The sequence below is a fragment of the Oryza brachyantha genome, chromosome 1 (genome assembly GCF_000231095.2).
Source record: "Oryza brachyantha chromosome 1, ObraRS2, whole genome shotgun sequence".
NCBI lineage: Eukaryota > Viridiplantae > Streptophyta > Magnoliopsida > Poales > Poaceae > Oryza > Oryza brachyantha.
The window spans coordinates 23,660,237-23,676,261 of NC_023163.2; the positions used below are offsets into that span (position 1 = coordinate 23,660,237).

General features: G+C 43.9%; 2 protein-coding genes across 2 annotated transcripts; one reads left to right on the plus strand and one right to left on the minus strand.

Moving 5' to 3' along the window:
- Positions 1-4,549: 4,549 nt before the first annotated feature.
- On the plus strand, positions 4,550-6,763 carry LOC102712863. Its single transcript, XM_040519918.1, has 3 exons — positions 4,550-4,839; positions 5,063-5,294; positions 6,139-6,763. Exons 1-3 carry the CDS (start codon positions 4,663-4,665, stop codon positions 6,546-6,548), a joined length of 819 nt encoding a protein of 272 aa, XP_040375852.1. The 5' UTR covers positions 4,550-4,662; the 3' UTR covers positions 6,549-6,763.
- Positions 6,764-7,401: 638 nt separating this feature from the next.
- Positions 7,402-11,585, minus strand: LOC102710264 (serine/threonine/tyrosine-protein kinase HT1-like). Its single transcript, XM_006646255.3, has 4 exons — positions 11,167-11,585; positions 9,436-10,757; positions 8,122-8,577; positions 7,402-7,895 (listed from the first exon to the last, which is right to left on the minus strand). The coding sequence occupies exons 2-4, from the start codon at positions 10,489-10,491 to the stop codon at positions 7,614-7,616; spliced, it is 1,794 nt and encodes a 597-aa protein (XP_006646318.1). The 5' UTR covers positions 10,492-10,757; positions 11,167-11,585; the 3' UTR covers positions 7,402-7,613.
- Positions 11,586-16,025: the final 4,440 nt, after the last annotated feature.

Here is a 16,025-nt window from a genome sequence, read left to right on the forward strand (position 1 = left end):
TATTATTAATTATCCAAAACTTAATTAGGGGCTAGATGCACTTTCACCCTTAAAATCTAGTAGATTCACATGCAAGCCCCTCACCCCTCTTTCTTCCCTCCCCTTCCTCTTTCTTGAATCATCTCTTCCCCATCTGCCCATCGACACCTCCTCCAAGGTTGATTGAGCAAGCAAGACGATAGATCGGGCGAGTTAGACGGTGGATCAAGCAAGCAAGACAACGGATTGGGTGAGTCCGGTGGCAGATTGTGGCGAGTAGCCGGCTATAGGTGCAGCTGCTCAGGGGGCAGCCGAGATTTTAGGAGGCAGCAAGGCTAAATTAGAACTGGGATTTTAGGTAAATAAATATGAAAACATGGATTTTATTTTCTGATTCATACATTTGTGAATTGTGATTTCACTTACTAATCTACTGAATCGTAATTGTGATTTTCATGTTAGTTCGACAATTGAGAATAATAGAAGATGGATAAGAAAGTTATATATGGGAATTTTGACATGTCTATTTAGCACCTAATTGAATGATTGATTTAGTTTTACTGCTACTATGTGGCTTATGTGTTTGTTATGTGCATATTTGGCGTTGTTGGAACATGGTTTATAGGGTACAAACCCATGTGCCAAAACACAATTAAAAAAAATATTATTGGTATGTATTTACACTCCATTTGTAATTATTTAGATTAATCTATCTCAAATGTAAAATACTAATATATTTTTTCTCTTTGTTTGACGTACGGTGGTAGATTTTTCATCCATGAATACTCCTGTCCTTAAGCTCCAGTGATTATGTTGAGTCTTTATTTTGCTAAGGTATTTTTCAACACTCGCTTCTGGGTTTGCAAATGGATTGTGTTTTTTTATGTTAAATGTTGGCCTTTTGATCTAATTACTATTTAATACAATGATTTATACTCACCATTATACTCTGTCATACGTCACGCTTTATTTTTCGTCCGTCCTCTGCCGCTGATTACATGGAGTATAATTTTGCCGTGTGACTGTGATAATTGTTGTACATTATTAATGATCCTCTAAAATTCATGCGTGGTTTGGGATTGCTATGTGCGTGATGTCAGGCATAGAGACGAGGTAGACATGGTTTCGATCACAGAATCTTATGAAACCATCAACAGTACAACTTGTCCGGAACATATCCATTCTAATCAGCAACTAAACAATGATTGCCAATGATATGACCAGTACATGCTGTGGCAGATAAAGTTCCTGAAAAGAAAAATGAAGCCTTCCCTTGCGTGTACAATGTACCGGCAAGCGATTCAACCCCGCTGCCCGCAGAGGGTTTCTCTCAGATTATGGGTCTGTTTGGGGATCTTTAGAGTCTGGGAAACAACTGTTTGGTAGTCAGCTTCTGAGAATCTGAAAAAGCTCCTAAAACTAGCTTCTGAATTCTTAGTTCATTTTCCAGAATCTGTAACTACAGATTCTCATAAGTTGTGGATCGTTTGGGACAGCTTCTGACAAAAACAGCTTCTGGAAGAAGCTGCAGCTGAGAGAAGCTCCCCAAACAGGCCCTATGTAAGGATTTAAGATGAATTTTCTATTGCCTCATATGAAATTAGTCACTACGGTCTTAAATGTTTCAATTAAGAGGTTTGCTCCAACCCAATAAAAAACATCTTGAGGTACCGGTACCTCATGATATCAAGTCGTTTCTGATCATTGGATCTAATCATGTTCATCCTGTCCAGCTAGATTCAATGGTGAAAAACTATTTAGTATCGCAGATACTTCTCGACCTTTTTGTTGGACCGGACCAAATCTCTTTAATTAACCCCCCCAATATATAAAATGGAAGGTGGAATCAAAAACCTTAGCTGCTTTTGGTGAATAAAACAAAAGAAAGAACGGAATATTTTCCGTAAATTTTGATGCTGGAGGTCACAACTTTATGTTTTTTTTTTGCTGTAGGATAAAGAAAAATATCACTAGAGGAAGACATCCTCAAAAACCCACGCCCATATGTTTATTGCTAGACACCGTATCAATTATAATATTAATTTCTAGTTAGATAGATAAATTTATTGTACAGAAGATTAAAATTACCCTATTTGCATACGTTGGTTTACCCATCTCTCTTTTTTCCTTGAGGACAAGCACTCTGGTGGTCTGCATGACACAGCCTCAAACATGTGGGAGCTGCCACCCGCGCGAGCAGCCGCCGCTCGGGCTAGATGGGGAGGGAGGGCGTTGCCAGCGCGTTGTAGCCTGGAGGGAGGAAAAGTAAAAGAGACAAGACTGCAGTGGATGGCTTACCGTTTACATTGAGGCCACTTGTATTAAGGGAAGTAGAGTCTTTGTTATTTTTCTAGATGGCATGCTAAAGCTACTCACGTTGATGGATTGCAGTGTGAGAGCCCTAAACAGCAGAAAATATACTCTTTCTGTGACAGGACAGTAGTACACTGCCCTCCTGCTCGCTAGTACATACCGCACACAGCATCAAGCATAAACTAGACGAGCACAAAGAAGATGCTGGACACCAGAAATTGTCACATTCGTGTCACAGTGTGAGGCGACCGTAGATTCCATCGCGCTTGTCCGCGCCTCCCCCATCGTAGTCAGCTGATCAACCGAAGATCAATGAGACCTATATGGCTATATATATGCCCATATCCCTGTATATCCAGTTCCACCGCTGCAGGTCCGCATATTATTATCTGTCGAGTGCACGCTGGGGCCTCGCGCCGATCGAGCCACCACTGCTACAAAAATAATTTATTGTCATCAATTTATTATAACGAAAAATAATTCGTGGCAATATATTACAGTATCACAATAATAATATTTCTGTGACAAATAACTATATTTTGTTGTAACGATTTACCTTCGTTGTTTTATACGGTATTTTTGTTGCCATAAGAAATGAGCTATCACCACAAAAAACATTACTATTGCAAAAAACATGTTCTATCGCCATAATTTTAATTTATGTGGCAATATGTATAGTACATGGTACTTTTCACTATTTTCTATTGCCACGATTAACAAATTCGTTGCAATAAAAAATGTGTCATCTCGTAATTTAAATTATTTTTTTCATATAGACATGGATTAGGGTACATTTTGTATGAAATTTAGAGCTCTACAACACAAATTTTTTATTTGAAATCTTTTAAATACTCAAATTCATGATTCAAATCTCAAGATTGATACATAGGTGAGTTGCTAAAGGATAGCGTGTGTGAGAGAAAGATCTTGGGTTCAAATCCTATCCATGACAAATATTAAAGAAAAATAGTTAGAATGATCAATTAATATTTATTTTGGTACGTAGAACTAGTGTCACACATGGATTATTTTTTACCACATTCATTTCATGGCAATATTAAAATTCGTTATAACTAAATAAAAATCGTTACAATAACCTATTACTACGCTATTTATTGCCACGGATAGCAACGATTATGACAATATATACGTATTGCTACGATTTTTTCACGGTGATAAATTATTTTTCAGTAGCGCATCGATCGAGGCCGAGCTTCTCTGCACGCCGCATATCCGCGGCAGCCGCGGAGCATATCCGCGCGGTGCGACGGCCGTAGCGCCCGATCGAGGGAGCGTCCGGTTCCGGTCCCGCCGCGGCGCGGCGTTGTCCGCGAACCCGGCGGGGGCTATAATGCGGACAGCGTGGAAGGGGCCCAGCGTGGAATTATTGCAGTCCCTCCCCTCACACGGGTAGTAGTTGTTGTTGGATCGCCTTTGGCCTGTCTCTTTCCATACGCTTTGCTGCACAAAACACCCCACCAATTAGCCTTCTCTGTTCCTGCTTCCCCTCCTTGTCCTGTTACATACACTAAACTAAACAGAACGATGATGATATGGAGTATACTGATGTAACAAGGTTAGTACAATAATGTATGGATGGGCCATCGTTTTGTGACACAGTTGTAGCCTGGCCTGTAGCACCCCCTTTCTCTGTTTGTTTCTGTTTCCGAGCATGTTTGCCTTCAGTTTAGCATGCAAGTGGACCACTTTTCTCATGTAAGTACAAGTTAGATAGAACCGTGCTGTTTACTTCCTCTTCCTTTGGAACTCAGCGTTGTTACTTCTAAATAAAGCCCAATTGGAATGACTGAAGGGTGTGTGGACAGTATTTTCCCTTGTTAACGTCATACGCTACTCTTAGCATTAAATCAGATATTTTGTTTTCTGATATAGGAGTAAGACGACACTCCATTATGCATCGATCCCGGTAGGAGCATAACTCTGTTGACCATGCATTATTAATTCACGAAAGTACGAGCATACCATGGAAAACAAGGGGCAAACCGCAAGCGGCGTGAACGAACGAATCGCATCCATGCCGCCTGCGCAATGAATCCGGCTGGGCACCTGACGTGGATCCTTGCTGTTCCCGTGTCCCAACCAACAGGCGGGGGCCCACCACCCGTCTCCAATCGCCTCATCCGCGCGTCGGAGCGTCGGGCCCACCGCCGCCACCACTGCCCATTCGCCACGTCCCCTGTAACCTACTAACCTTCCAGGTTTATATATAGGCAGCCTTTGCCTGCCTGGGTTGGACCGAGTCGCGGAGCGCCGTTGCGCGAACAGCCCAGCTAGCTAGCAGCGTAGTAGAAAAGATCTGCTAGCCTGTGGCGATCAAAGAAGCCAGAGGGAGTTGGACCAAAACACGTCATGGTTATGGAAGACGGCGAGATGAGCCTGTCGAACCTGGTGCTCGGCTTCTTCGAGGAGGCTGAGAGGGAGCAGAGATGGCCGGAGAACGGCGACGACGACGACGACGAGGGGTCCAGCGGCACCGGCGCCGCCGAGAACAAAGCCTTCTGGCAGAACCAGCACTCCCAGCTGCATGTAAGTAATTTCCCCCACTGCTAGCTGAATTGGCAGCCAATACGTTTGCATTCGTCAGGGGCTGAATTATTCACATGCATAGCATATCCACGCCGCGACGCTGATGTAGTGACGTGATCACGATATTTTCAGTTGAACTTGTCTGCGTTTGGGCAAGCTGATAGATGAAATATCTTGTGTTCTGGGAGACTGAGTCAGGGATGTGGATGCGCTTCATGTGCAGGAGGCTTTGGCTAAGACCAGCCAGGCAGAGAGAAGGATACGGGAGGACACGGAAGAGGCCATCAGGAAGATGCGCGCCGCGGGCGGCGCCGCTTGCTCCTGCGCGAGGCGGGCGGCCGCCGGGGATTGCCGGACCTGCACGCTCCGGCACGTCGCCGAGCGACTGCGCGACGCCGGGTACAACAGCGCCATCTGCAAGTCCAAGTGGACGAGCTCGCCAGACATCCCTTCAGGTAATTTGGTTACCTGCAGGCTAAATTCAGACGGCACAAAACACCTGGGTTCCATAAGAAAACGCAACCACGGCCTGCCTTGCGCTGCTCCTATGCCTGTGCGGTCCAGGACATTTGCCATTTTGCACACTCGCACTAATCAGAAATGGAATTAATTCTACGAAGAAACGTTTCCTAACCTTTTTTTATATCATTCAAATAGTTAATTGCAAAAAAATCAAATTTGACATTGCATGTTTATGTAGCAATATATGAAACTTAATATATCTTATAAATTTTTTATAACTATTTATATGGTGTGAGAACGAGAAAGGAGGGAGTTTAAAAGAGTTCCCTCCGGGTGATCCTTGTAGACTCAAGATTTGATCTTTCGGGACCTCTGCAAGCCACAAATCAGGATCTTCTTTTGAGAGCTGATTAAGTGAAGCATATTCGCATGCTTATAATAGTGTGCTTGCTTTGCATGCAAACAGTTAGCAACCAGCATAGCATAGGCGTAACTTGTTAACACCATGGGACCACATGACTCACATGGACAAGGTCATCCGTCATCCTACGCAATAACCAAGAGAGAACAAGGAATATACGCCATTACCAACAGGCAAGCGAATGTCAGGAACCCGTCGCCGTCTCTATTATTTCTAGCTACTCCATTTAAAGTCGTAATAGATCCAAACCCGTGACATGAACTCGCAACAGTCGCCACAAGCCTTTTGCAACGTCAACGCCAAACTCGCACGGACCAGAGGAATTACAGCACGTTTTAATTTGCTGCAAAACCTGCACGCGATATTTATTCCGATCCATAGCCCAGCGAGACGTGGCTTATATCCGTGATGCGCAGGCGAGCACAGCTACGTGGACGTGGTGGTGCAGACGAGGAGCAGCAAGGCGGTGCGGGTGGTGGTGGAGCTGAGCTTCCGCGCGGAGTTCGAGGTGGCGCGCGCCAGCGCGGAGTACCGAGCGCTGGTGACCGCGCTGCCGGAGGTGTTCGTCGGCCGTGCCGACCGGCTGCGCGCCGTCGTCAAGGCCATGTGCGCCGCGGCCAAGCAGTGCATGAAGGAGAACAACATGCACATGGGCCCCTGGCGGAAGCACAAGTACATGCAGTCCAAGTGGCTCGGCACGCCGGAGCGTGCTGCCGCCGCCGCAGCGGCGGCGCCGGTGACGGTCGGCTCGCCGGAGAAGCAGACCAAGTTCAGGGCGTCCATGCTCAGCTTCGACTTCGCCCGGACCGCCGTGGAGGTCGCGTGATGACGCATGTCAAATGAGGAGCACAACGAGAGAAGACCACCATGGAGGTCACGGTTACGTATGCATATGTATGTATTCTGCGGGAGCTTGTATGAGCTAGAAGAGCGTACCGTCGATTTTAGATTTTAGATGGTCAGTGTTCAGATTTCTGAGACTGATGGCTCAAATATTGAGATGTGCTCTACTATGGCAAATGAAATCGAATTTCATGATCCTGTTTTTACTGAATGGCACCAAAACGATGGGGATTAATCATAAAACTGGGTTTCATTAGCGTTGGTGAAGACAAAAGATGAGCCAAGTGCTGAAAATATGAAATTCTGCATAAGTAATGTCACGATTCACACTTGTTAAAGGCAATCACCGTAGATGATCGAAGAAAGCGCTTTGAGCGATGAATTCAGTTGTCAGAGGGCATGGTTTAGAACCATGCATGGTATTGAAATACAGCAAAAGTCAGGAAAAGTTAAATCAGCCTACAGAGGATTGTGCATTCTTGCTAGGTGGGCAATAAGACAAAGTCCGTATACAAAATATCAAATACATTCCGGTACCGCCGGATCGCACAACAAATTGAAGGTTTTAAGGCCATAACTTAAAACTGAATGGGTACAACAAGAAATGTACAAGAGAAAAATGTGAACTATTATTGGGTGCTGTAATAGACTTCCATAATACAAATTACAAGAAATTTCCTTGTCCCTGTACAACCTCAGAAGCCCAAGAAGTTCATGTACAACCTCAGAAGCCCAAGAAGATGGGAAGGCCGAAAGAGTACATGTATGATGTATGAGCCCTTAATGGCAAATTCAAGCACAAAACTGAAGATATAATTTGCAACTGGCAGGCAATTGCATACAAACCTTTTGTCACATGCATTAAACCGTAGAACAACCGAAACAAAAAGGAAAAAAAATCGTGTCACCAGCCAAGCTAAACAAATGCTTATTGTGTTATAAATCATGAAGACAAACAAATGTACTTTTCCTATATATCAACACAAAATTTTGGCAGTTACATTCTGTGGCCTATCAGATTAGCATAGATTGGATGGGAGAGGATTAATTACAGCAGTTTTGGTGGCGGAGGTCCAGAGAGATCATGATGGGTATGTTTGAGCTTCTGGACCCAGTGAGCTAGCCAATTCTTGTGATCATGAGTTCCCTGCAAGTTTGAGCATGGCATATTGTCGAGCGTCCCATCTCTACTAAGAACCACCTTAAACTTCTCCAGTATTTGCACTATTTGCCAGAATTCAGGCCTTTTATCAGGTTGTGAGGTCCAACATTGCTCAATTAGAAGTCGTAATGCCGCTGGGCAGCTACTGGGGATGACTGGCCTCTCGTTCTGAAAATGGAATTTTCGTCATTTTCTTTTAGAAAATCACAGAATCAGGAACTGAAAATTATTTTGCATGTTACTTCAGAAACGTTGGCCATGCAGTGAAAATAACTGGAAACGACTCAACATATTGTATCTAGTGAAATGACTCTTGTTTTGAACAGGACGATAATGAAGCCACTGAATGAAAATTTACTACTACGCAGATAAGAACAGGAACACAAATCCATACCTTATCAAAAACGGCAAAAGCAGCCTGGAAAGGATTCAAGTCTTCATAAGGTACTGACCCTGTAAACATCTCCCATAAGATAAGGCCAAAGCTGTAAACGTCAACCTTTCGACCATAAGGTTTGTGCTTCATCATCTCCGGAGCCATCCATCTGAAAGTCCCAGTGTCATTTGCCAGAGGGTCACACTCTGCTTCTTCACAGGATATTCCAAAATCAACAATCTTCGCACAAAATTCTGAATCAAATATGATGTTGTCTGGTTTCACATCACGATGAACAACTCTTTGTGAGTGAATGTATCCAATACCGCGTGCAATATCCAGACCAATTGAAATAATCTTCTCTAAAGGTAGAGATTTGTGCTCCTGCTTGTGCAGAAATGCTCTTAAAGAACCCCCAGAAAGAAACTCGGTGATGACGCAAAAGACAGGTGGGCTACTGCATGCTCCGATCAGCTACATGAACAAAACAGCAAGAATAAATTAAAGAACTGTTTATTATGATAAACTAACAGTGTGAGATCGTAAGAGTAAGATCATTAATTGTAACAAAGTACCCTTCTCTATTAATACATACTAGGCAAAGCTTTTGCCCTTCTTTCAAAAGAAAAGGTAGCAGGTGCATTTTACAAAACAAAACTACTTAATAAATCCATATAACCACGTAAAAATATGAATGCATGGCTTTCTTTATTTCTTAGTGTACATATGGATCAAACAATCAGCCTTATCTTTCTACTTCTGCTTATGGTTATAAGCCAAAATTTAAATTTTTTAATCTTAATTTAGAGTTGGTTTTGAGTTTTTTCATCATAGTTTGTTTTTTGGTTTTTTACTTTTAGGTTGCTAAGAACACATGTATAAAAATTTGATTCATAAATTATTTTTTGATCGCAAGTATCTACTGTCAAATGTCATACTATTTGGCATGCATGACCACGTAGGCAGCTATACTATTTTAGGATGCTGTTAGTGGCATGCATGACCACGTAGGCAGCTATAGTGCTATACTATTTTAGGATGCTGGTAGGTCATGGGTAATATTTGGCCTTTGGGGAAACCGTGGAAGTACTCTAACTCAGCTGGAGGAACTGCAGAAGCTGCTTCGCTATCAGGGGAGTACATAAAACTACGAGTTGTCTATGAGCCTAACAGGTCAATTAAGTAATTTAATCAAACATGATTAATAGTTGACCCAATAAACTCTGATAGGACCTAAGCAGAAATAGTCGCTACAAGCAATTCCTCAGAAATGCTACTAATTCACAACCAGTCCAGAACTGAACCAGGTGTAATCGAGATTCATGAGGTTACCTTAATGACATTAGGATGATGGAGGCGGGAAAGTGTGGTGACCTCCGTGTTGAACTGCTTCTCAAGCTGCGCTGCCAGCTCTGCATCTTCCTCATCCTCAGGCTGCCTGATAAACTTCACAGCGACCGGCTGCTCCTTGTAGATTCCGTGGAACAAGCGGCTGTGCGCCCCGGACGCAAACCTGTGCCCAATGAGCAACTGCGAGCGATCGACGGTCCATTTCTCGAGCACCTCCAGCGCAGCGACCTTCGCCCTTCCATTGTCAAAACTATCCTTCTTATGTTTTGGCTTGCCATGAGCTTTCACCAAAGCGAAGGCAGGAGGAGGGCTCCTGCTCGGCGCCGGAGGAGACGAAGGTTTCCGGCGGGGTGGCGGGGTGGAAAACCTCTTGCTTGACGATTTGGCCTCCCTGAATAGTTCAGGAACGTCACGACGTGGGGGAGGGGACCTTGCCCTCTGCTTCATCTTCGGCTTCGTCCCCTCGCCGGCGACCTTCAGCGAAGAACTACGTGTTGCAGCATCAGCATCCGGCATTTTCTTCTTGCTTGGGAAAGGAACAGGGCTAGAATACGCCCTCTGCAACATCAAGGTTTGCTCATCAGGATGGAAGGAGAACTGAGGCCCAGGTGTGGTTGCCTTCTCATTTTCAGCCCTGTTGTCTTGCTTTGTGGACCCTTCTTGCAGCCGGTGGTGATTACCGCGCTTCTCTTGGTGCTCCTGTTTGGAGTTTGAGGACGACGAAGATGGTTTCGTCTCCGGCGGCTGGACATTCGACGATCCAGTCGTCTTTGGAACGGAGTTTGAGGATGAAGATGGTCTCGTCTCCGGCGGCTTTGGAACGGAGGAATTCACCGAGCTGGTCGCTGAGAGCCTCGTCCTCGGTTCCAAGTTGAGGCCATGGAGCATGAACCCTGAATCGGGACCTCTCTGCCTCCGCGCGGCGCCGCGGTTGAACTGCTCGACGAATGCACCGAACTGCTCCCTGCCGGAGTTGGACCGGACGACGGAGTGGGAGAACCTTGTCCGCCGCACCCATGAGTAATCCTCCTCGTCCATCTCCTCGTAATCTCACGGCGACCACACACACAGATGATCCCAGTGCAAACGGATGAGGTGTGGAGGGAGTCAAGGAGAGAGCTGGATTAAAGAAACCTCGATGAGAAAAACCCGGATCCTAGAACATCCCACAACTCATTGAACAGGCGCCACATTTGCAATCTCAATCTCGTATAGGAATTTCTAATCTTGTTCCCTGCTCGATTGCTCGGACTTGACGTGAAATCCCACCAGATTCCATGAACCGGCTCCCCCTCCCCCGCCTCCTGAGTCAAATAAAAAAAAAACGCCCGAAATCAAAACCAGGAAACCACCAGGCAGGAGCAGCTGTCTATAAAAAAAAATAGAAGAACAAAACGAAAACGAACGCTTCGATTGGTCAAACAACACGTTTTTTTTAATATAACAGAAAAGGATGGACGAATCATACGACGAAGAACCGTGAAGGCAAAGAGCAAAGAGACGGAAGAAGAGAAGAACGGAGGCGTGCGAGAAGCCATCACATGCGGGAAAGCAAAGGCAAGGAAAGCGTGAGCCAGAAGCAGGCGGCGCAACTGGGAAGATCGACCAAGAATTCAAATCCCCATTCACCTCCCGCGAAGCTAAGCTCCCCCGACGCAACCGGTGCACGCAGGACCGAAACGCGAGAGGACGGGACGGCGCCTGTTTGCTTACCTGATCGGAAGAGGTACGGCCGGCGCAGGAGGCCAACCCGGGGAGGCCGCCCGGCTCCCTCCGGCCCAAGAACGCGGAGGAAGAAGGTCAGGCAGCAGCGACGGTGCGGGCAAAGTCCGGGAGGGAAGAGAAGGAATCGAGGCGCGCGTGGCGTGGGAATTTTCGCGCCGAGCGGGGGGTGGCCGGGCCGGGTGGATGGGGGCGAGAGAGAAAGGGAATGTTGCGGTGGCTACCCCGGACGTCGCGATCGAATCGAGCGAGAGCGAGAGAGAGAAAGAGCAACCACGAGCACGACGAGCGGGCACCAGATCCTCTCCCAATCCTCCCTGCCTCCACTGCGCTGCGCCTGCGCGTCTCACACACGGAAAAACGGGGCACGCATCTTCCCCGTCCTTCTCGCTCCCGTACGTCCTCTTTTCCCTCTCTTGCGCTATTAGCTGGAGTCGTAGGGTTTACCTGGAGTGCGTGTGCTGTAGCTTTAGATTTGAAGGAGGACGAATCCGGGCTGAGTATTTATATAATGGATAATTATTGGAGACGACTTTGGATTAGAGAAAAGTATTGGAGATCGGGTTAGACTTGAGATCGATCGAGACGGGTGTTTTTAATAGAATTTTTGAGTCAGGAGGTTGGTTTGTTCGTGCAGGTAGAGCTTGTGTCCAACGGCCATGTGGGTCTCGTGTAAAGGATCGGCGATTCAGGCGTAGCGGGGTGTGTGTCCAATTGATTCGGTGGCGTACCGACGCATGGTCCGTGGTCTGTTTCTCTACGCTATTCTGAATTTTGTCTCTGACCCTGTAGGAATTAGGATCGCTTTTGGAGGCAGATTTTGGAGATAACTGCGCTTCTCATTTAGGTATGGGACGTGCGTCGGTGCGTGTATATACGTGTTTCCGACTCTTCTGTACTCCTATATCGTAACGACAGACGATGTGAATCTGGTAGAGGATCAGGTGCATTATGGTGTTGGATCATATATTCTTACCCAAACCGGTCTATGCCCTATATAAAATTTATATTATAAAATTTGTGCATATAATGTTTTAACAATTAAAATTTATAGTGTACAGTGTGTACTTATGGGCTAGAGAGTAGAGATCGAAGAGTGCAGTAGGAAGAAAGGTCTCAATTAGACTATTACATATGTTCGGAACAAATTTATCAGTTGAGGGCTTGAGGCATTCGCTCGTGCGCCCACAAGTGAACAGTGACGCATTAGCCTCCCCTCAAAGGGTCCGGCTCGTCCTGAGCAGTCCTGCCGCGTCGCGCCGAGTTTTTCTTGGTGTGGGTTAGGAGGCGTTTAGTCGGTGAAATAAAAATTTTTGCGTGTTACATCAGACGTTTGACTAGATATCGAAAGAGGTTTTTAGACATGAATGAGAAAATAAATTTCACGGCTAGCATGAAAACCACAAGACGAATTTTTTGAGCCTAATTAATCCGTCATTAGCGTATATATCTATATTTAATACTTCTATTTAGGTGTTCAAAGATTTGATGTGATGTTTTTGGGTAAAAATTTTTTGAAACTAAACGGGGCCTTAATTTCGGCACGAGTTTACTAGGAGGTTGGACAACTCACTAGATATTGCCCTGATTTAGTTTTCCACGTCAGCAGAATCTAGCAGTATGGATATATTATAGATGGAACGCCTTAGAGAAAGTGCAATAACAGACTATAAGCCAGCTATAAATATATTTTAAAGAGATAAAAGAGGAGAGAGAAGAGCAATGAGCTATTAATATTAATTTATAGTTAGCTGAAGCATGGGCTTCAAGACTCTGTGTGTATGACATGTGGGACCATATATTAATGTTTTGTAGGTAATTATCGTATAAATTATTTATTAGATTAAATATAGATGATTTGGAGATATGAATTAGCTATACTATCAAACTTGCTCTGATATGGGAAGTATTTAAAAAATATGGAGTAGTTGACAAAACCAAAACAATTTGTAGCTAGCGAAATTGCAGTGTGTTTTATATGGACTTAACAACTCACGTAGGGCACACCGTCAGGCCCCAGCACCGTGTCGTGCAATTGCTCACGTTGACCCAATCGCTCTCAAGCGTGCACATGGGCTAGTTGGATAATAATGACCATGGGCGAAGGAAGTCGATTTTAAACTCTACATCCCCTCGAAATGAGGTTCATACAGGTACCATGCACATTAATTTAGGTGACACATCAGTAAAAAAATATTTACATGAGACTATAAGAAGAGAGAGGGAATTAGTTTCATGGACATGAAACCTTTGGACACTGTTACCAAGTCCTAGGTAACACAGTGAAACTTACATTGAGGGACTTGAGACGTTTCATGCAATCAAACACTCTCTGCATGCAATTAAACTTTCAGCAATAATTAAATGTTTTATTTAGATTTAAAAATGGTACAATGAAACGTTGCACTGTGAGTACGTGTTTTATGCATCGTTTCATCAAGTTAGCTGTTTTGGAAACTATGTAGCGAAACTAAGCATTAAGACTGGCCTTAAATGCTATCGAAATAGTCATTAATTTTCTTTTAAAAAATATGAAGATAGATTAATATGAGATATTTCACTTTACAAACATGCAAATTTAAATATAACTTCTATGATCAGTATCAAAAATACCAAAATATACTTTCACTAGTATACATATACCCACAGTTATATTTGTTATTGTTTATTATAAATGGTAGAGGTCATATTTGAACTTATATGTTTATGAAGTTACATATTAAGTATTAATATATCTTTTTTTCAAATTTTTTGATAAGCGGATGTTCCCTAAAAGTTTAGAATGTGTCCCATGGACGAATCGATCTATTTCATGAAAAGGACAGTTCTGTTTGTTCTATTGATCAAAGGAGTATAAGGAAAGAAACTGTGGGCCTAATATTACAATGGGCCTAACAAGTGAAAGGGGATAAGTAAAACCCCAGTAGAAAAGTCTACATTCACTCCTTCAAGTATTGACCGAGTCTGGTCCTTTATTCCTCAATCGTAAAACTACTAGAAGCAAATACTCCCTCAACTATTAAAACTAGCTCAATTCACCTCCTTTAGCAATTTATACGATGGGTTGTCAAAGGTGATACATCGGCTAGGTCAATTGATGGTAAGTGGCGTTTGCATGGAAATTCTATCAAAAACATAGTAAGAAAAAAGAGAAAATATAATAAATACCATTGACAAACACTTGATTTTAAGAAATGTAATCGACGAGCGTGAGTTATAAGGAAAGGAACTGTGGGCCTAACAAGTGAAAGGGGATAAGTAAAACCCCAGTAGAAAAGTCTACATTCACTCCTTCAAGTATTGACCGAGTCTGGTCCTTTATTCCTCAACCGTAAAACTACTAGAAGCAAATACTCCCTCAACTATTAAAGCTAGCTCAATTCACCTCCTTTAGCAATTTATACGATGGGTTGTCAAAGGTGATACATCGGCTAGGTCAATTGATGGTAAGTGGCGTTTGCATGGAAATTCTATCAAAAACATAGTAAGAAAAAAGAGAAAAATATAATAAATACCATTGACAAACACTTGATTCTAAGAAATGTAATCGACGAGCGTGAGTTATACAAAATGTTATCATATAAACGAATTTGTCTAAGAAATGACATCGCCGTTAGGGTTCCGTCAAATTTTTTCGCTAAGTGCTAAGTATGAACAATATATTTAATGGTAAAAAATAGTACAAATTCGTTTGTACGATGACATTTCTTAGAACTCACATTTGCAAATGACATTTCTTAGACTTAGACGTTTATCAATGACATTTTTTAGATTTTCTCAAGAAAAAACTATGGCCCCATATGACAGCAAGAATATACTCCGGCAGTGTTTGGCTGTCTCTATTACATATCTAGATTCCCTTGTTTTTCGCGCGCATGCTTCCCGAACTGTTAAACGGTATGTTTTTGTGAAATTTTTTTATAGGAAGTTGCTTTAAAATGTCATATTAATCTATTTTTAATTTTTTATAATTAATAATTAATCAATCATGTACTAATCTATTACTACGTTTTTTTGCGCCGGATAACTTGCCTCAAGACAACCCAAGCCTAACGTGGTCTTTTCCTATCTTATTATATCCATCTTATCTAGTAGTTCGGGTTAGTGCGACAAATGTGGCTATTTCTTCTTAGAGTAGACCAACATGAGTTTGCAAAGAGATGTTGATGGCCTACCAAGCGGAGGAGGCCTCGATGATCAAGCAACATAGAGAGGATAAGCAGTATTCAACACATCATCAAGCTCGAGCATGGAGGCACCACGATCGAATAGAGGAAGCTAGAGAGTCTTGTCCCATGGGGGTTAGCAACATAGTGGCAGGGAGAGGGGAGGACTTCAGCGCCATACTACTAGAGCTAGGCCTAGCTACGTCGACAGTGTACTATCATGGAGGATCGTCTAGGGGGCAATGGTGTGCCCTCCCGTCCATTATCGCCGTCCTCATTGCACTCTACACCCTCATCGATGTGGAAGCAACCACTCATGACTAGGCTTGATGACGCTAGAGAGAAGCCCTATGTCACCATGGTCGTGTCTCCTAGATCCCTGTTGATATTAGCTTCAATCCACGCAAGCTAGGAGTCCCAAATTGACGCCTGCATGGACATGAAGCACCACAACATGTGAGTGTGGTAGCAGAACCATGGAGGATGAAGGAGCTCATTGACGTGGGCAACCAAAGGTAGAGGCAGAGCCCTGGGTAGAGGTCTTCCCATGTGGCGACCGAATCTAGGAAAGAGTGGTGGCGTAGGTGTTTAATGTCGAGCGCACGCCCAAGAGCATGCCGAAGCTCAGCGCAAGGGTGGTATCGAAGAGATGGGGGTAGAGCTCGAGTTTACCCTACCTGTGCT